The sequence below is a fragment of the Seriola aureovittata genome, chromosome 24 (genome assembly GCF_021018895.1).
Source record: "Seriola aureovittata isolate HTS-2021-v1 ecotype China chromosome 24, ASM2101889v1, whole genome shotgun sequence".
NCBI lineage: Eukaryota > Metazoa > Chordata > Actinopteri > Carangiformes > Carangidae > Seriola > Seriola aureovittata.
The window spans coordinates 5,752,420-5,771,247 of NC_079387.1; the positions used below are offsets into that span (position 1 = coordinate 5,752,420).

At 45.8% G+C, this 18,828-nt stretch overlaps 4 protein-coding genes across 8 annotated transcripts in view; 2 read left to right on the top strand and 2 right to left on the bottom strand.

Annotated features, from left to right (window-relative positions):
* Nucleotides 1-246: 246 nt before the first annotated feature.
* On the bottom strand, nucleotides 247-3,672 carry cpb2 (carboxypeptidase B2 (plasma)). The gene is made up of 11 exons (XM_056370125.1): nucleotides 3,550-3,672; nucleotides 3,119-3,194; nucleotides 2,898-3,022; nucleotides 2,689-2,797; nucleotides 2,442-2,543; nucleotides 2,238-2,342; nucleotides 2,024-2,134; nucleotides 1,837-1,927; nucleotides 1,276-1,478; nucleotides 905-989; nucleotides 247-827 (listed from the first exon to the last, which is right to left on the bottom strand). Exons 1-11 carry the CDS (start codon nucleotides 3,612-3,614, stop codon nucleotides 613-615), a joined length of 1,287 nt encoding a protein of 428 aa, XP_056226100.1. The 5' UTR covers nucleotides 3,615-3,672; the 3' UTR covers nucleotides 247-612.
* Nucleotides 3,673-3,837: 165 nt separating this feature from the next.
* On the top strand, nucleotides 3,838-8,219 carry alg11 (ALG11 alpha-1,2-mannosyltransferase). Of its 2 annotated transcripts, none has more exons than XM_056370124.1 (5): nucleotides 3,838-3,984; nucleotides 4,697-4,918; nucleotides 5,197-5,568; nucleotides 5,879-6,444; nucleotides 6,545-8,219. In XM_056370124.1, exons 2-5 carry the CDS (start codon nucleotides 4,701-4,703, stop codon nucleotides 6,826-6,828), a joined length of 1,440 nt encoding a protein of 479 aa, XP_056226099.1. In that variant the 5' UTR covers nucleotides 3,838-3,984; nucleotides 4,697-4,700; the 3' UTR covers nucleotides 6,829-8,219. The 2 variants fall into 2 exon arrangements, with proteins under 2 accessions (XP_056226099.1, XP_056226098.1); XM_056370123.1 differs by having other exon boundaries at nucleotides 3,973-4,061.
* Nucleotides 8,220-8,744: 525 nt separating this feature from the next.
* Nucleotides 8,745-10,973, top strand: spp2 (secreted phosphoprotein 2). 2 transcript variants are annotated; one of them, XM_056370126.1, is made up of 6 exons: nucleotides 8,745-8,902; nucleotides 8,982-9,109; nucleotides 9,243-9,365; nucleotides 10,259-10,366; nucleotides 10,537-10,585; nucleotides 10,781-10,973. In XM_056370126.1, the coding sequence occupies exons 1-6, from the start codon at nucleotides 8,818-8,820 to the stop codon at nucleotides 10,897-10,899; spliced, it is 612 nt and encodes a 203-aa protein (XP_056226101.1). In that variant the 5' UTR covers nucleotides 8,745-8,817; the 3' UTR covers nucleotides 10,900-10,973. The 2 variants fall into 2 exon arrangements, with proteins under 2 accessions (XP_056226101.1, XP_056226102.1); XM_056370127.1 differs by having other exon boundaries at nucleotides 8,746-8,902; nucleotides 10,730-10,973.
* Nucleotides 10,974-11,296: 323 nt separating this feature from the next.
* The window catches only part of raph1b (Ras association (RalGDS/AF-6) and pleckstrin homology domains 1b), a 39,151-nt gene continuing 31,619 nt past the window's right edge, over nucleotides 11,297-18,828 (bottom strand). For all 3 annotated transcript variants that reach the window (XM_056370121.1, XM_056370120.1, XM_056370119.1), the window contains 9 exons: nucleotides 18,494-18,653; nucleotides 18,067-18,188; nucleotides 17,536-17,601; nucleotides 17,289-17,432; nucleotides 16,910-17,020; nucleotides 16,696-16,794; nucleotides 16,471-16,591; nucleotides 16,173-16,309; nucleotides 11,297-16,085 (listed from right to left, as the gene is read on the bottom strand). In XM_056370121.1, the coding sequence (XP_056226096.1) occupies nucleotides 13,413-16,085; nucleotides 16,173-16,309; nucleotides 16,471-16,591; nucleotides 16,696-16,794; nucleotides 16,910-17,020; nucleotides 17,289-17,432; nucleotides 17,536-17,601; nucleotides 18,067-18,188; nucleotides 18,494-18,653 (3,633 nt within the window). In that variant the 3' untranslated portion in view covers nucleotides 11,297-13,412. The remainder of the gene's footprint in view (nucleotides 16,086-16,172; nucleotides 16,310-16,470; nucleotides 16,592-16,695; nucleotides 16,795-16,909; nucleotides 17,021-17,288; nucleotides 17,433-17,535; nucleotides 17,602-18,066; nucleotides 18,189-18,493; nucleotides 18,654-18,828) is intronic.

Below are 18,828 nucleotides of genomic sequence, written 5' to 3' on the forward strand. Positions count from 1 at the left end.
ATAGACATGGACAGATCTAATTGAGTGCCGCTGCTTCCTGGAAACCCCTACAAATTAAAATTATGCAATTACACAATGTTTCTGTCCAGCTTATGTTTGTACATGGACGTTAAAAAACATTCACACAGCAATTTTTATGTTTATATTTATTCTTATTTTTTACCTTTTACCTAAGTATGGCACATCAATACGAAATAGACTAAGCATGTAATAGTAAACAGAAGAAAGATACTGGCAATTTATCCATAATTTCAATCAGTTTATTCTTTTTTTGTTTTACAGTTTTTATATCCACAATTTCTTCTTGATGAATAAAATGCAGCCAATTCTCTGCTCCATTTATATGCATATGTTCATGGTATATGCAAACACTCTTGCAAAGAATCTCATAATATATATATTAGAGGAATGCTACAAAAATATCTCCTTATAGCAAAAAAACACCATGAATAACAGTCAGAATATTCCTAACACTGTGTACTGTGATTGTAGCTCTTACAGGCTCGCTGATCTTTACAGGATAGGGCCTATACTACAAAAACTGTATAGGCTTCATTCACAAAAATGGCTCAAAATCTTGAACCCTCAACCTTTTACTGCAGGTGTGACTGCTTAGGCAGTTCGAGGAGAACGTGTTGGAGCTTGCGTTTTCTCTATAACCTTGAGAGCAATGGTCTTCACAGCAAGCAGAGCTTCATTGCAGGCCCTGGAAATTAAAGATGGCGGCAGGAGGAACCCATAACGCCCGCGGTCCTGGAGCTCAAATGTGAAGGCGTATTTGATGCCAAGGTTATATGCCCAGTCATCAGAACCACCGGGAGCCAGGTCTGGAGAAAAGACAATGGCAATCATGTACTTTGAGAGTAATTGGACCACCCAAGCTTGGAAAATAAGCCCCACTTACATATTGTCTTTGCTCCAGCACCATATTTATAGGTGTTCCTATAATATCTTCGGATTCTCTGGGCAGCTTCTTGGACCATCTCAAGCTTGTAAGAACCAGAAAAGCACATTTACTCAAACCATTGCCTTATTTGACATGACACACTTCAGTACCCCACAGATATCATGCAGCATAAAGTCCACAAATACTCTGCAACTGGTTACTGAAATACCCAGCATTTCCACAAAATAGCTCTGAACTTCAGGATCCCACAACTGAACCACAGTCCATGAAACATGTAAGATATAACTATAAAACACTCCCACGTGTCCCAAAACTCATATTACTGATGGATAAATTGATCATTTGATTGATCAGTCCAGACCACTCACCAGGTCATTGTGGTTCTCTGCTTCATCCAAAGAGCAGGAGTATGGGAAGAGCAGCATCTGAGAGTAGGAGTGGATGGTGAGGTAGAGCTGAACCGAGTTCTTGTTCCTACGTAGGAAGTCGGCCACGGCCTGTGACTCTGGCTCCGACTCGGGGAACGCACCACAGTAGATCTCAGAGCAGGGCTCACAAGAGGCTCCCTCCGCTGGGAAGAACATTAACACATTACTACCAATATATGATCAAACAATAAACCCAGCAATGAGCTGAGTTCAATGTGTTCAGGTGTGTGGGAACATTTCTATATTTAAAAGACTCTGTGGTAGTTAGTAATTTTAGTTAGTAAAATGCCAAACAGAGGAAACCTCTTCAAAAATACTGGCCACATAATGAAATAGAATAAGATAATAAAGATGGAAGAACCTGAAGATATGATTTTGGGTCGTGGTGGCTCCAGATTTGTTGTGATTGTCAGCTGACTTTTGATAAAAGTGAAGAATCTTAAATTTCTGAGTTGAATGCCTTATGTTGGGGGATTACTTAAATGTGAGAGGAAGACTTACTGCACCAGTTGGCATCAAAGTTTCTGTTGAGGTCGACTCCAATGCAAGTGCTGCTCCTGCTGCCGGAGCGGTTCTTCCTCCACATCCTGTTCTGGAAAAAAAAAAAGCATGACTCCAATTGAAATAGCTTCTTTTGTAACTGCTCCAGCACTTGACAATATATCACATCCGTTTCATGTGTTCTTACTGTTGTCCACGTGAACTTGTACCCATCAGGGTTCATAACAGGCAGGACGTAGACATCCATGTTGTCCAGTATGTTAGTAATATCTTGGTTTTGCTTGTAAAATGACAAAGACTGTGAGAGAAGGTGATTTTAGTGAAACGGATCTGATGGAAAATGAACACGAAGTTATATGAAAATCCCAAACTACCATAGACCCTAGACCAAATGTACTCACGTATTGTACAAACCATAAGCAGAAAGCAGGAGAAATCCACTCCCTGGCGTGGATCCCACAGTCAATCCATATTGCTTTCTTATTTGGTCTGTTATTTAGAGACAACTGAGGAAGAGAGAGAGGTCAAACATTCAATCTGAGACTTAATTTAAAGTGCTAGTGTAAAAACAATCATCTTTATCATCAATACAGTTTGTTCTGTACCTTTAGAACATACAGTGGTCGCTTTTCATATGAGGAGCCAATGAGAATGGCTTTGACCGTGCCGGGGTTGTCCTGTGTGGTCCTGTTTATCCAATAATAGATCTACAATGGAGGCAGCATGTGTGTATGTAAACTGTAATGTACATCTACACATTTCAGTGCAATGCAATCCAGTAGTCTTGTAGTACACCCTGTTTGAGAAGCTTAAAATGTTCAATTTGTTGACAGGTAAAGATGAAAAACATACATCCTCCAGACTGTGATATCGCTCGTAGAAAGTTGAGCTGCTCCGTGGGTCTGTGGAGTCGTTTTTCGTCTGCATCTCAATCAACTCATTGGCGTTGTCCAGCAAAACCCTATAATAATCACAGAAGCCAATAACAAGACCTGTGAACAGTTTGCACAGCTGCGATGACACATGTAATCCTCGGTGAGTGAGTGTTTTCAGTCACATACTCATGAGTCATGCTGTGTTTCTGTAGCACATCCTGGACGGTCTCTGAGCTATTTGCAGGAACAAACAGGTGGACTTGTGTCTCTTCCGTGATGTAATGATGTGAAACAGGCTGCCATAAGGCTGTCTGTGAGGAAAACATGCAGCATAATGATTTAAAGGAGGGAATAAAATCAGAGGAAAACAATCACTGGTTAAAAAAGTGAATTTTTTATTTTTTTACTTCATATTGAGTGGACACATTCTTCAAGATGTCCACCTGCTCCTGGGTTTTTGGGGTGATTGATAGAACTTGGTCTCTGTGCAAAAAGGAAACAAGACATCAGTTAAATAAATTGCCCCCCCACCCACCCCCACCCCCCCACCCCATGAATGATGGAGACCTCTGTGGGCCAATCAATAAACAAATATGTCACAATGTTTTCACCTAACAGAAATTTGAGGTGTATAATTATCCCCGATTATAGTTAAAATTGTGTCAGTAATAACAAATGAATTGACCTATAGAGTTTACATGCGTGTCGAGCCACCAGAACATATGTGGCATAAGGGTATGTGTTTACATAAGTGTGTCATAACCCATTTTCTTTGTGGAAAACAGTTCAGAGATAGTAAATACTATCCAAAAGAATAAATAAATCACAGTCAACTTACCGTGTTTCTGTGCAGTATCCTTTGTCCAGATTCATTAAAATAAACAAAATCAAAAGAGCCGTCATGATGTCAGGAACTATACTGGAAATGACAAAGGTTTGTTCAAAACCTTGGGGGTAGGGAGACGATATTGATTGCCACAGTGTTTATTTAGAAGTTAAACTTTACTTTTTTTGAAAGACGAGGGCATAGATCAGCCAACATGGCCAAGAGGGAGCAGGTTAGTACATATTATACATTACATATTATTATATACACTTATGCTATTTGTATAACTTACAAATGTCTGAATAAATGTAGCCTAACTTCAATTGGACTCCTCATCAATAAAAGCTGGAGAGGGCGCTGCAGTTAGACCTCCTCGCCGCTGGGTGGCGCCAGACAAGTATAAATAACGGCAGGAAAACACCGAGGAGGAAAGAGACAAGTTGAAAGGTGATGTGTTGTTAGATTTCTTTGGTCAAGATGTCGGGCCACGATCAACTGGTCCACTGTTTGTGTGAATTAACAAGGTAATTATTTTAATTTATTTTAACTAACAAAGTATTTAAACGAATGGAAAAAGTCTTAATTGTTAATGTTGAAAGCGTAGATAGCTTGTTTCATTTTACTGTATGTTGGCTGCTGCTCTGGTGGTAGCTTAGCAACAATACCGGTAAATTATTGACAATATTTCATGTTATTTAGCTACCTTGGTTTCAGTCTTTAGGTAAATAAAATAGGTTTTCTTGTTTGTTATAATAACATGACTATGAAAACCAAACTCTTAGCATTTAGCTAAAGCTTCATTGTCTTGCGTTATACACATCTGTGTCACTACAGTATCCTTATAACACCACTACAGCTTGGTTACACTAAAGCATTTGCTGTAATGTTTGTAATAATTTACCATAAAGAGTATTTCTAAATAGAAGCTTTAATCTGACTCTGGATCAGCCTTCTGCAAAGTCTCAGAGAATCCAAACCAGTCCACATCTTTGAAAAGCATCCATTTGTTTTCTTAGGCTTTCTCTTAATTTACAATCTTTTATTTTCTTCATCCTGTAAGGAACTTTAAACCTCTGTTTTCAAAAGTGCAATATAAATAAAGTTTGTTTGCTGATTTACTGTTACCCAGAACTCATTGTGTTGTGTTTCTGTGTTTCAGGTTAATGTGGAAGTTGCTCCTGCCCCTGGTCTTCCTGTGTGTGCTGCTGATCACTGTCCTTGTCCTGCTGGTGCTGGCGGTGCGTTTTTGGCTGCAGAGCAACAGGAATGCGAGGCGGGCGAGAGACGGCCGTCCCACGGTGGCCTTCTTTCACCCCTACTGTAATGCCGGTGGTGGGGGAGAGAGGGTGCTCTGGTGTGCCATTAGGGCACTGCAGAACAGGTGATTTTGTTTTTTAGCTTAAAGTTTGGTGTGCTTACTAATCATTGATTTACTGAAACATTTGAAGATTCAGTAAATCGATGTTTGTAGTTAAATCTGTGTCTCTGTAATAAAAGATAGAAGTTTCCTTTTTGACACCATTATAAGCAGCTAAATGGAAAGAGTGAACTAGCTGGAAAAGAAACAAAATCAGAACTGAGTGGAGAGTGAGAGTACAGACATTAAAATACCTTGTGTTTATGTGAAATCTTGCTTTAACATAAACCACATCTGCACAGGTATGCAGACATCAACTTTGTGGTGTACACAGGGGACCTGGGTGTGACGGGCCAGCAGATTCTGGAGGGAGCGCGACGTCGCTTCAACATCGTGCTCCCCCGGCCGGTTCACTTTGTGTTCCTGAGGCACCGGCTGCTTGTGGAGCCCGGCCTGTTTCCTCACTTCACCCTGCTTGGACAGAGTGTGGGCTCCATTTTTCTGGGATGGGAGGCGCTGACGGAGTTTGTCCCAGACCTTTATATCGACTCCATGGGCTACGCCTTCACTCTGCCCTTGTTCCGTTACTTTGGAGGCTGTAGCGTGGGGAGCTATGTTCACTATCCCACCATCAGCACTGACATGCTCTCTGTAGTGAGAGAGAGGAACCCCAGGTAATCAGTTTGTCTTTCCGAAACAAACATCTCATAATGGTTGCTCAAACAGGCTTATTTTAAGACTGTTATGTGCTATTTTGTTTTATTTTTAAAGTCAGATTAATTCATACAGTCATATCATAAGCATTTCTCCAAATACTACACTATATTGCATTTTCTTTTATGCATATAATGAAATGGCCAGTAAAAAAGGGCCTGTATTGTCCTCTACTGGTGACCAGAAGTAACTGCAGCCCCTCCTGCACAGGCCGTTCCTTCTCCCTTTGAATTACATGACTGGTAAAGTTATAAACTGTTAATGTTTCAGGTTCAACAACCCAGACTACATCTCCAACAATCTGTTCCTGAGTGCCTTCAAGGTGGTCTACTACTGCCTGTTCGCCCTGCTCTACGGCATGGCCGGCTCCTGCAGCGACCTCATCATGGTCAACTCCTCCTGGACCCTCGATCACATCCTGTCACTGTGGCGCGCTCCCAACCGCACCAGTGTGGTCTACCCGCCCTGCGACGTCAGCGCCTTCCTGGATATCCCGCTGGAAGACGACGGGGACAGGAAGTGCCACTCCATCGTTTCCATCGGGCAGTTCAGGCCTGAGAAGGACCACCGGCTGCAGATCAGAGCTTTCAAGAAGGTTTTGGACAAGAGGAGGACGGGTGCCGGCGGCAGGGAGGCGCTGAAGCTGGTTCTGGTTGGTGGATGCAGGAACCAGGAGGATGAGGATAGGGTGCTCATGTTGAGGGGGCTGTGCCAGGAGCTTGGTGTAGCTGACAAGGTGGAGTTTAAACTGAACGTACCCTTTGAGGAGCTGAAGAGAGAGATGGGGGAAGCCACCATCGGACTGCACACCATGTGGAACGAACACTTTGGAATAGGTAATTTATCTAACAGAGATTATGTTTAGACTTTCTTAGTAAAATTTCATTTTTAGATGGGAAAAAAAAGTGCATCTTCATTCTTGTATTTCCCCTCTAGGTGTTGTGGAGTGTATGGCAGCAGGGAAGGTCATTCTGGCTCACAAGTCCGGCGGCCCCAAGCTGGACATCGTGGTTCCTTTCGAGGGGGGCCAGACAGGCTTCCTGGCTGATGACGAAGACAGTTACGCAGAGGAGATACAGAGGATCCTGGCTCTGCCCTCCGCCAGCCGGCTGCAGCTCAGACGCAACGCCCGTCAGTCGGTGGCTCGCTTCTCAGATCAGGAGTTTGAGGCCTGCTTCCTCGCTGCCATGGAGCCTCTGATGGGAACTCTGGAACGATGAGAAGACGGCTCGTATCTTTATGTGTTTGTGTGTAGTTTACTTTGATGCACATTTCCACTGTAGGACCGCTGACAAAATCAGAATTGATGAAGAGATGAAACATATGCTCACACAGAGAGCTGCTTGAAGTGGCCCACACATGCTGAGACTGTGAACACGTTTGTTGGCTCACCAATCAAAGCAGAGAGTATCAGGGTTTGTCCTAAAAGCAGAAAGGAGGCAGCATGCATCAGATTCAGAAAAACTAAAAGCTCACAACTCCCAAAAATAGATTGTTACCACAAACAAGTCTATGTAAGGCCATGTATCAAAAAAAAATATTTTTAAGATGACTACAAATCATCCAGCTTTGGTATACTCGGAAATTGTTTTGTGTATACTTGATTATCCTGTGACATGTGTTATAGCTCTTGGTGTATTTTTTACGGAAGTAATTCCTTTGTCAGTAGTTCTTTTTGTTAAAGAGATTATAAAAAGAGTATATTATTTAATATGGTGATTAAATGGTGTTATGAAAAATATAATCGAATTAAAAATTGTTTACAAGAGCTATAAATCTCTACATTCCCAAAATGTGAACTATTTTTGATATTGATGATGAATGTAATAAACATATAATGGGAGTAGATGGTTGCTGTATTCATGTAACCGTTGGAATCTATCACTGTGCTTGTAAATAAACTGCGATCTGACTCAGAGGGATGAAAAGATACACCCAAGAACGTTTTGTATTCTGCCCCGTTTGATTTGGCAAATGATTAAAATGGGCCTGATGTTGAAACGAGCTGTGACAAGAGAGAGGTCAGTGATCCGTCCGAAGGAAGGAGAACCCAAAAAAAGAGATCAGCTGAACTGGGACAAAGAACAAAACAGCTTCATGGTGGAAAAACATTTCTCTCATTTTTATTGCTTCATGTACGACTGGTTGTTTTAGAGGTGATATTAAGATTTCACTCGGTAATATTTGTGCTGTTTGAAACTGACCAATAACTTTCTGCTTGTGTATTTTTATTTTATTTTTTAAATAATGCTGAGAGCTGCAACTGCTACTGCCCTGGTTCACCAACAGAATAGAGGCATTAAAATCTGACTGCATATATTCATAACAACACCAAACTGTCTAAATTTAGCTGTAAATTACAGATCATTTACTCCACCCACATAATCAGTAACTCCTCTGTAACTATTTAAGCCTGTTAAAAAGAAACGGAATGGTTATTTGATATACAGTATTAGCCTTAAGCCTTTTATTGACAATTGGGTTGCAGTAATGGAGGCCCCATGTGACCTCAGTCGTATAGAAGTGTCCTTTTCTTTTTGTTGGTGAATCATTTTCTGTATTGATTTACAGCTGTGCTCCCTGTACGCATATTAAACTAATTTAAATACTATTTTTTAATGGCCTATAGTGCTTTAAAAAGCCGCTGACTGAACTGAGTTGAACCAATCAATAAAAGTCACATATTAAAGCCCCTGTAAACCTCAGTACCATTAAATGTTCAGGACTACATAAACAACAGTCAAAGATTTTTAGGTTCTGTTCTATTTATTTAGTGGGGGGGGTTGGGTTGAAATCTGCGTCAGCGTGACTGTGGGTGAAGTTTGAACGGATGTGCTGAGCAGTAAACAAAAACAAACCGCCAACTTGCATCAGATTCTGATTCAGATGTCCTGATCTATGCATGGGAGTATGTGTATGTGTCATCAAGTCCCAAACTCAAACTGAAAATGGTGGGTTCCTGTAAGAGCCCAAGAATCTGAGAAGAAAGAAGAAAGTTTGTCAAGTGGAGGATCTGAATGGGAATCTGATTGCTTATCATAGTCATTTAATTTGGCTCGTTGCCCTGGGATCAATAGTGCTGAGCAAAGGTTAAGTAAGAGATATTACGTGAAGGAAGCCGAACAGACAACATTGGAGGGGTTATGGAGGGCGAGAGGCGGCGCGTGGAGGTTTGAGGACAAACGTTGAGCTATTTAGAGGGAAGGTAGATGAAGCGTCGTGATACTTTGGTGCTAGTCAGGATGAAGTCGTACATCTGTCTCTTGGCCCTGCTGCAGCTTCTGGGATGCTCAGGTGAGTGGCTTTCTGTGCTCATCATTTGAAAAGTTGATATAGTAACTACAGTCAGTTTGTCACATCCACGTTCCCGCAGGTGCCCCGCTGCCAAACTCAGAGCTGGAGTCCATGGCAACCAGAGGTCTCGAAGCAGCTCTGGCTGAGGTCAACTCTGTGTATGCCATCAACAACCTTTACAGGGTGACCCGAGGCTCCGTCACAAGGGTGAGTCAGCACACACTATTCTTTAATCTTTAATTCTTCCAGGTTGGAATCCATGTGCTGGATGGTGGTTTGACTTGGTAGCATCAGGTATTTCACATTTGTGGGATTCTGACAAATATCACATGTATGACAGGTTATTCCCGTGGGCCTGAACACCGTTGACCTGATGATGGCGTTTGGCATTAAAGAGACCGAGTGTGGGAAGGCCTCTGGGAGCGACCCGCAGACGTGTGCCTTCAGACCCGGCTTCTTTGTGGTGAGATGTTTAATGTCATCTGGGGTCAAAAGACCTAATTAAAATATTACTATTGTTTATTTGAGTCTGGTGCCATGTGGTTGCATTTTCAATAGAAGAACAAAAAGCTTAGAAAGTAGTGCCCTCACCCAAAGTGACATTAATAACCCCTGAAATTTATGGACTAAAATACTGGTTCCCCACCTCAGGCTCCAGATCCTGATCCTGCCTTTTTTTTCTGAATTACTTCATCGTTTTCCCTTTTCAGGCCTCTAGAAATTAAATAAAGAAATAGAAATTCCTCACAACCAGTCGACACATGGAACCAGACGCAATTAGACCTTTTGTTTTAAGGGTTTAACAGAAAAGGCTGCAAACCACTGGACTGAAACATATCGACACCCTCTTAAAATAATGGCCTAAGTCATTTTTTCAGGTTTTTCAGGAAACACAAAAAACTCAACAAAAGAGTCACACTTTTGACATAGGCCATTATACAACCGGGGGTAGAATTGCATGTTCCCCTCAACTGAGGATTCAGGCGATTTTACCAGAGGTGGCCAGCATCATGAGGGGGTGATTTAGGCAAAAAAAACATTTTTGTCAAAACATGACTTAGGCCATTATTTTAGGAAGGTGACGATATAAAAACATGTGTGTAGCCCTTTAATGCTCTGCACCAACCTACAGATGATCAGTTAAAGGCTGGTATGTAGTGTTGCATGTGAAACCTTTCACCGTGAAGGCCTGGTATCTAGGTTGGACTGATTGTTTGCATTGGCATGAACGCACAAGGACAGAATTTGCTTATCAAGTCTGTTCTGCCCTGATGCCCTGGGACGGTGACACGCGATCAGTCTGAAGCTAAAAGCAGCCACAACAAAACGCTTAAATGAGATATTTGCTTTGCACAGAACACCCTCTCCTGCTCCAGCCGGGTGAGGATTTCTGCGACCTCGACCCAGGTGGTGTCGGCCAGATGCGGCCGTGACGGCAGCTCCAGCTCAGAGTCCAGCGAAGAGGTGGGCTAAGGAGGGAGGGGGGGAGGGGGGGAGGATCCTGGTGGAAAATAAAACTTCTATTTTCCCAAAGCACATTTTTCCATATTTGATAAGGTTCATAAAACAAATAAGAAAAGCTGAGATTTCCAATCAGTCTGAGCAACAATATAATGGATGTCCTGATTCCACAGATGTTCTCAAGAGGGAGACAACACTTCATTATCCCATTGACAAACAGAGGTAAGTATTAACTAGTATTTTTTAAACTCGTGATGGTTACCGACATGTAAACATCTAAACTAGGACTTGAAAAATAAAGATTATGATACTGGTTTTCAAATATTCATGGAGCTGACCTTCAGTATCTCTCTGTACATTCACCAGTGTGATGTTCAGCGCACGTAACTGACCAGAGCACGGGTATGTTTTCAACAGTCCCGGCTCCTTCCGCACCTTCCCCGCCTCCGCCTGCCCAGTCTGGTCGCTCCCTCCACAGCAGCCAGACGGCGGACGTGAAGCCCAGGGGAGACGCTTTCAGCAACTTCCTGGTGTGAAGGCTCGGCTTGCTCTGGAAACATTTTGGTGCGGATCAGAAAACAAACTTGAATTATTAAAAATGATATTTGCATATTATGGTTTGTGTCCTATTTTTTTCCCCCCCGATATGTATTTGGTCAGTGATCGGTGAACCATATAAGAAAGACATATCTTTATATTTCAATAAATCAGAAAATTTAACCTTTTCTATTTGATTATAAAAGGCTGTTCCTCTATGCTACAAATGATAAAGTGTAGAGCAGAATAAAACCACTAGAGGGTGTGTGAGATCCACTGATCAAACAATGACTGTTCCCATTTCAACCTCTCTGCACCTGAACTGTGATGATGACGGTGCTGAGGTAAATTCCCAGTATAAACGGAACAAATGACGACTCTTGAGACACGTTGACGTCTGGTTTCAACATTTATATTGTGATTTGCAGTTTATATGCAAGAGGACACGTTTACTCCATCTGTAACCATTTTTCTTCATTTCAGTTCTATTTAATTTTTGGCCCCATATGTTCACATCAGCACACCAATAACTTACATACTGTACTGTAGCAAACAATCTTGTTACGGATGATGATACTCAGTTATAGGAAATGGTACAACTGCCTTCATGTGGCAATCACACGGCTGTGGCTGGAGGAATCCACCATGGATATAATCACTCCTCTGAGCTCCTTCTCCACAGCAAGCGTTTCCCACACTAAAGCCAATTGAAAACCAGTTTAAAACGGTGTGAAATATTCATGATATGATCATCCCGGCACACGAGGAACATGTTGAGATTTGAGCTCCTTGAAGCGCTAGCACCCTAAAAATGAAGGCATTGCAGCCATAGGAATTAAAACCCTTCATGATCCGCTCTCTAGATACAAAAACCAAGAGATAACCTCAGTCCCCGTGCACTGAGGGCTGAAGCAGTAATGGCACCATGAAGAAACAAGATACGACAGACACACAAAGTTGAAAGCAACATTCAGTCTAATGCCACTCAGATGATTTCTGTTATTGACTACATGATTTAATGCGCTGTACATTAACCAGACGAATGTGTCTTTTTCAACGGGATGAGCACACTTCACCGGGCCGAAATCCAATCCGTACTTCTTACTACTTCCCGGATCGTGACACCGTGTGATTTAAGAAGGCGACGGCGGCGGGGGGAACCAACGGTAACGGGGGTTAGCAGCTGCAACTGTACAGATACAAACTGAAGGATAAAAAGGTCCAAAAAATCTAAATAAAATAAAATAAAATCAAGCCAACGCACAGGGAACTCACACAGTCCACGAAGATACACCACCACAGGCCTCCCTCTCCGTTTACACAAGTCCATTATAAGTTTGCATTAAATTAAAAACAAAAAAAAAAGCATAGTTTTACTCCAGTTGCACAGTCCAGACTCTGCTGAGCCTTTTGGAAGAAATCTCCTCTCCGCTTTGACCTCTGTGCAAGACTTTGGGAATAAGGCTTCCTTCTGATTTGCATTTGCCAAGTGGTGAAACAGTCTAGAAATGTTTGAGACAACACATTTTTTTTTTTTTTTTTTTAAGTTTTAGCTGTAGTCGTTGTACTACTGAATCATTACCTTCATGTGTGTGTGATTCATTGTGTCTTAAATACGCCTTCCATATACATTCCATTGTGCCCTACTGTTTTGATCCTCTCTAGACTTTTAGTTGACCAGCTATTTAAAAGACAGACTTGTAAAAAAAATCCTTCCATTTATCAATCATTAAATAATTTCATATAAAAGCAAACCGCTCCACAAAGGCCTTTCCTAATGCTTAACTACTTCGCCGCCATGTAGTCACACATACATGCATGCACGCGATGCATGTATGCATATTCAGTCTCAGTGTCTCTCTCTCTCTCTTGCACATGCACACACGCTAGAACAGCTTCGTGTTTTACAGCTTGTTGTTACATGAGGTCCATGCAGTATCAAAGCAGAAAGATCCTGATGTGTTTTTGTTTCCATGGTTTTTTTTGTTGTTGTTGTTGTTGTTGTTTTGTTGGGTTTTTTTTTTTCTTTTGTCTCCAGTACGTGGCACAAACTTATGGCAAAGAAGCAGATACATGGTTTGGCTCAGACCTGGATCCAGTAATATTTGCACAATTCTTATTAGTGTTTATTTGAATCTGCTTGGTGCACCAGGATGGGTGGGGTTTACCATACCGGGCGATACAATATGTTCCAGAGAGTTTAGAGAATCGCAGAAATGTTCTTTTCTACGACCTCAAACTTACCTGCTCCAGTCTTAATTGTCCCACTATTGTAAACCCCACTGACCCAGAATGCCAAGCGTGTTCAAAAAAAAGGAAAAAAATGCAATAATTAGCAAACACTAATTGACCACGGTCTGGTTTGGGTTTTCGTATATACACAGTCATCTATTTATTGTTGTGAAGAGGACAGAAGGAGTCCAGGAACTCGCTCCCAGTTCACGTCCATATATTCTTTCATTGTCTTTTTTCATCCATCTTCGTCGCGTCCTGATCTCCAAGTTCGACACTCTCAAGTAAGTTTGGTGGTGTCCCCCCGTTTGGGTGGTGCAGGTGGGGGTCCTCGTCGTAGTGTTGCATAGCCTGAGATGTTTCCGGACATGTAGCCACCGTTTCCTCCGTTGCTTTGCTTTCCTTGGTCCCCGAGCAGCTCGGGGGGCGGCGGAGGCAGCGCCATGTCGTCCATGGTCCCTGCGGGGTCCAGCTTCCCAGAGAGGCCGGCAGAGTTGAGAGAACCCTGGCGACCCACCGACTTTCGCTTCAGTGTCCGGTTGAGGTCCTCCAGGAAATTGGGCTGGCCCGAGCTGCCCTTCGGGGAGGTGGGTGGAGGCGGCGAGAGTGGAGGGGGCTCCGGGGTGGTGTTACTACGTCGCGCCAGTGTGGGTGGAGGGGTCTTTTTCAGTGAGCTCTTTCCCCATGTTGAGTTGCTGACGAGGGAGACGGGTGGCGGAGGAGGCGGAGCTTGGGGCTGGGGGTTGACCACGGCTACCCTCGGAGGTCCGCCGCTATGGCCATCACTGCCAGGAGGAGGAGGAGGAGGGGGAAAGAGCTCCGAGGCCGGGGGAGGAGGAGGGAAGTAGGCGCACTCAGGTGGTGGGGAAGGGAAGTCGCCGCTGGACTGCTTCGCCTGGCCCACTTTGGCCTGGAGTGCCAGGGGCAGGTTGGACAGGTTGAGCTTGCCTGGTTTTGGGGGAGCAGGGGGTCCAGCTGAGTGGTCCTTGGAGGGGGATCCAGTAGAGGAGGAGGCGGGACATGGTGAGGAAGGAGAGGTGTTGCCTTGCGGAGCAAACTTACTGAGTAAGTTCCTCCTGGATTCCTCATAGGAGGCTGAGGCGTTGTCCTTGATGCTGGAGTTCCTCTGAGGGGTGGGAGGAGGTTTCTTGCCTCCAAAATTGAAGGAGCCAGAGGGGGACCTCCTCATGGGGGAGCCCAGGTTTCCAGGAGGGAGGGGAGGAGGGGGCGGAGTCGGGCCCGTAACAGGTGCTGGAGGAGGCGGCGGAGGAGGGGGTGGAGCGGGGAAGCCAGCGTTGCTGTCTGGAGGAGGAGGAGGGAACTCCGGAGACTGCGACTGCTGGCCCCCCCCTGGCTGCCATTTTGGTTTGGTCTTGACTGCAGGTGGGGAGAGGGGGGCTTTGGGGCTCTCTGTGTGATTGGCTACCTGGGATGAAGCTCCGGGAAACTGACTTGCCAGTTGTTTCACCAAAGACATGGTGGGAGGGGCTCCCGTGGAAATGGGCGGTGGTTTAGACAGGCTGTGTTGCTTGGGCAAAGTCGGAGGGGGGTGGCTGGGGGTGTGGCCCGCCTGGAGGCTGAACTGCTTCTTGAAGGGTGCAGGTGGAGGCGGGGGCGGTGGTGGTGGCGTTGGGCCCCCTAAGGCAGCAGGAGGTGGGGCAGGAGGGAACGGTGCAACAGGCGACACGGGCTTGGGGGCAGTATGAGGCACAAAGCCTGGGGTGAAGGTTTTGGGTGGCGCTGGTGGTGGCGCAGGCGGGGGTGGAAACTGGGCTGGCACTGGGAACTGCTGGGGAGGAGGAGGAGGTGGTGGCGGGGGTGGAGGTGGAGGAGGCGGGGGTGGTGGAGCAGGAGCCGGCGGTGGGGACTCCTCAAGGTCTCCATTGGGAGTCAGGAGGTCCCGTGGCGGGCTGGGAAACCTTTCCTTCAGCACCTGCTTCAGCCCGCTGGGGTAAACAGGCTGGCTCATGGGAGCTGGTGCAGGTGGGGGTGGAGGGGGAGGAGGAGGAGGAGGGAATGCTACTCCGTTGGTCTGTGCAGTAAATAGAGGTGCTGGGGGTGGAGGAATGAAGGCAGGCGGGGCGGCCGGGCTGGGAGGGCCCAGCTTCAACACAGCCATGGCTGACCCAGGGGTTGGCATGGATGGTGGAGGGGGAGGAGGAGGCGGAGGGGGAGGTGGGACATTAGTCCTTGCCGCAATGTGATTGACATTGGGTTTGATGGACACCAAAGCTGTGGGTGGTGTCGGGGTCGGGGGTAGAACTTGCTGAGCTGTGGCGTGGAGGTGACGGGGCAGCTTGTGGTGGTTGGCGTCCTGGGCGGCCTTCTGGTTCTGCAGCCTGGTGATGGTGCTGTACTTGTACATGGTGGGGGCCGGCGAGTGGTGTGACACCATCTGAACTGGCGGTGGGGGAGGGGGAGGTGGCGGTGGCGGAGGAGGCGGGGGTTGGGGAGCAGGCTGCTGCTGCTGCTGCTGTGGGGGCATGTGGTTGTAGCTGCTGATGGTCTGTGGTGGCGGCTGCTGCTGCTGTTGCTGCTGCTGCTGCTGCTGCTGCTGTTGCTGCCGCTGCTGCCGCTGTTGCTGTGGAGACTGTGGCGGCTGCTGAGGGCGCTGAGGCGACTGGGGCGGTGGCTGGAGGGCCTGTTGAGGAGACTGAGGCTGGGGAGGCAGGTGCTGGTGCAGTGGCTGGGTCGGTATCTGAGGGTGCGCTGATGGGTGCATGGGCTGTGGTGGGTGCTGCTGCTGGGGCTGTGGTGGGTGCTGCTGCTGGGGCTGTGGTGGGTGTTGCTGCTGGGGCTGTGGTGGAGGCTGAGGCTGAGGCGGAGGCTGGGGCTGGGGCTGGGGCTGGGGAGGGGGCGTCAGGGCTGGGTGGTCGACTGAATGCTGGCTGTGATGGCGGTGACTGTGGGAAGCATGCGGCAGGGTAGCCCCTCTGGATGCCTCCATCCTCATCTGCCAGGAGAGATTGTGTGTTAGCTCAGTAAAGTGACATATTTTCTTAAATCCATGTCTTTGAGAGTGTTTGACAGGAAGACGTACCTTGGAGTTTTCCTCGATCTGGGTGCCTCTCTTCCAGGCCTCAGAGAAAATGGAGCTCACCACACTCTGGGACCGGCCATGAGAGGATCCTGTGTCCACACCACTGTCTGAGTGGCCTGAATGATTAGACTGGGACTCTGGAAGCGCACACACACACACACACACACACACACACATACACACACACACGACAGTAAGTCTTCTGAAACTTGTATATTTTGCAGCATGATGCATGAAAAGTATGGAAAAGACAATGTGTTATGTGTCTTTTGTGTGGGTGATTAAACAACAAGCTAACCAGGTATGCTGGCAGAGCTGGAGCCGGATCGGATGCTGGCGGTAGAGAGAGATGACCAATCGTAGGCGGCCTCTGTCCTCTTCATTGCTTCCTGGTAGTTCACGTATAGCTGCTTTCCGTACTACACACAAACACACACACATGCACAACGGGAAAGAAGTCAATGACATAAAATCAAAAATCAAAACCCCCAATAAAAGCTCAGGAACTCAGGTTTAGACCTACCTTGGCGATTCGAATCCCATTCACCCATTGGTGCAGGGTCCTGACATCATCACAGCACAGATACTTGATGTACTGTGACTTCTTCTGGATTTGTGGATGCTGCAAAAAGAAATAAATATGCATGTATTTTAATCTCCACAGATGCCTCCGATGTCCAGTGACAAATAACAACATCTTTCTCTTAATGAAAAGATTACATGTGATATGTTATTACCTTCAGGGCCAGGCAGTAGTCAGTAGGAGCCTTGTATTTGCTGCGGTAGTCCTGCCCGTAATACACGTTGACATGGTCCAGCTGCAGGAAGCACACAAGATCTCTGGACGCCTGCAGGGAGGGAGAGACAGGAGGCAAAGGGACGTGTTGATCACACGGCTGATTGCAAAAGGACCAACATCGACTGACGCCGGAGAAGTCACGACGCCGTCCGTGAAGCGAGAATCACTCATACCCGAGGAAGTGTCACAGGTTTCCAGAATCAGTGTGAATTTCTAATCTAGTTTTGGTTCTCATAACCTAAACTTCACATTTCTGTTTCCCCATCATCAATTTTCGACTGTGTTGCCTACACTGCACCACCTCGGGTCTCACTGACCTTGGCTTTGCCCTTTGGGACGTAGTAGATCCCTGAAGCCCTGAGGAGGAAGTAACGCTTCTTCCACGACTTCTTCCCGTCCTCCTTCAGCCAAAGGATCCCCTCGATCTCTGGCACAGACACCGAGCCGCCACAGAAACACTCCTGAGGAACACACACACAAACACAAACACACACACGGGCACAAAAATTAATGTTAAACTTTAGCTTGTGAGTAATCCTCTTGTTCAATTGATAAGAAACTCACCTCTAATAGAGCCTCTTTATTCCTGTCAGCCATTTCTGACGTCTCCTTCCGCCCCAATAAGTAGTTCTGGAAATGATTGAGAAGAACAGTGAAGTGAATAGAGGACAGGGAGGGGAGAGGAGGGTGTGTGTGTGTGTGTGTGTGTGTGTGTGTGTGTGTGTGTGTGTGTGTGTGTGTGTGTGTGTGTGTGTGTGTATGTGTGTGTATGTGTGTGTGTATGTGTGTGTGTGTGTGTGTGTGGAGTTGGAGGCTCACCTCCTCTTATGTTAAATAAATTATTCACCTTTACTCGCTTTAGAAGCTTTGACCTACTTCCAACTCTCCTACACAAACACACTCCCTTGTTCACTCCCCGGCTCTCTCGCTGTGCAGTCACTGAGCATGCATAAACAATGTGTTTGTGTGTATTGCATATGCTTTGGGCATTTACACGCTGAATGCAGAGGCTGCTACGGAGGGTATTGAGAGGATGATCCGTCCTCACTCTGCTGTATGTATGTGTGTGCGGGTTGAAGTGTAACGGACGGTCACCTGAGGGTTCTTGAAAAGAGCGTATTTCTCGATGCGTTCAATGAACATAAGTTTGTTGTGGCTGTCCCGGGTCCAGTTCAACAGATTCTCCACCAAGTTCTCATGATCCTCAAAAATACGCTCTAAGAAAACGACAGTGAGGGAGGAGAGAGGAGGAGTACAGTGAAGATAAGATGCAAGACATGCAGTTTTCTTGCTGACCTGCAAATGTGCACTTCATTTCCTCCCGCCGGGGATTTCTGTTTTTTTTTGGGTGGGGCAGAACCGTTAACTGTAAGCCTCGCAATTAGCTTGAAGCCACAAACAGTGCTATTCTTAGACCACACATAAAAACCTGTCCATATGCTAACTGTGCAGCTAGAGCGAATCATAAACAATGTTTCGGTGACTCAGGTGTGGCGGAAACTATTTGCCGCTCTTCCCTTACCCATCTGTAGCTCGGTGATGGTTTCCACAAGCGACCAGTCTGGGCTGTAGCCACAGTGCGACTTATCCAGCAGGCTGTCCAGCACCTGCCTGACTGTCTGCCTCTCATCCACCATCATGGTCTTGGAGCTCTCGTCCGACATGTGGACCCTGATCACCAGCTGAGGAAGAGAAGACAGGAGAATGATGGGAGGTAGGAGAAAAGAGATTATTATAGCTATAATAATTATAATTTATGCAGTGGATCATGCACTTCCTATGATTGAGCATAAACAGTGTCACCACCCACTTAGCAAACTGTAGCATCACAATTTTCTCTGGACAATTCTTTAAAAG

What these genes read in the sequence shown, in the direction of transcription:
- cpb2 (XM_056370125.1), bottom strand. Translation starts at nt 3,614, where the DNA reads ATGACGGCTCTTTTGATTTTGTTTATTTTAATGAATCTGGACAAAGGA. An exon ending in GCTTATGGTTTGTACAATAC is followed by an intron (nt 2,135 to 2,237) that starts GTGAGTACATTT and finishes CTTCTCTCACAG; the next exon opens with TCTTTGTCATTTTACAAGCA. An exon ending in CAGAGAACCACAATGACCTG is followed by an intron (nt 990 to 1,275) that starts GTGAGTGGTCTG and finishes GGTTCTTACAAG; the next exon opens with CTTGAGATGGTCCAAGAAGC.
- alg11 (XM_056370123.1), top strand. Translation starts at nt 4,015, where the DNA reads ATGTCGGGCCACGATCAACTGGTCCACTGTTTGTGTGAATTAACAAG. An exon ending in TGTTTGTGTGAATTAACAAG is followed by an intron (nt 4,062 to 4,696) that starts GTAATTATTTTA and finishes TCTGTGTTTCAG; the next exon opens with GTTAATGTGGAAGTTGCTCC. An exon ending in ATTAGGGCACTGCAGAACAG is followed by an intron (nt 4,919 to 5,196) that starts GTGATTTTGTTT and finishes ACATCTGCACAG; the next exon opens with GTATGCAGACATCAACTTTG.
- spp2 (XM_056370126.1), top strand. Translation starts at nt 8,818, where the DNA reads ATGAAGCGTCGTGATACTTTGGTGCTAGTCAGGATGAAGTCGTACATC. An exon ending in GCAGCTTCTGGGATGCTCAG is followed by an intron (nt 8,903 to 8,981) that starts GTGAGTGGCTTT and finishes ACGTTCCCGCAG; the next exon opens with GTGCCCCGCTGCCAAACTCA. An exon ending in GCTCAGAGTCCAGCGAAGAG is followed by an intron (nt 10,367 to 10,536) that starts GTGGGCTAAGGA and finishes CTGATTCCACAG; the next exon opens with ATGTTCTCAAGAGGGAGACA.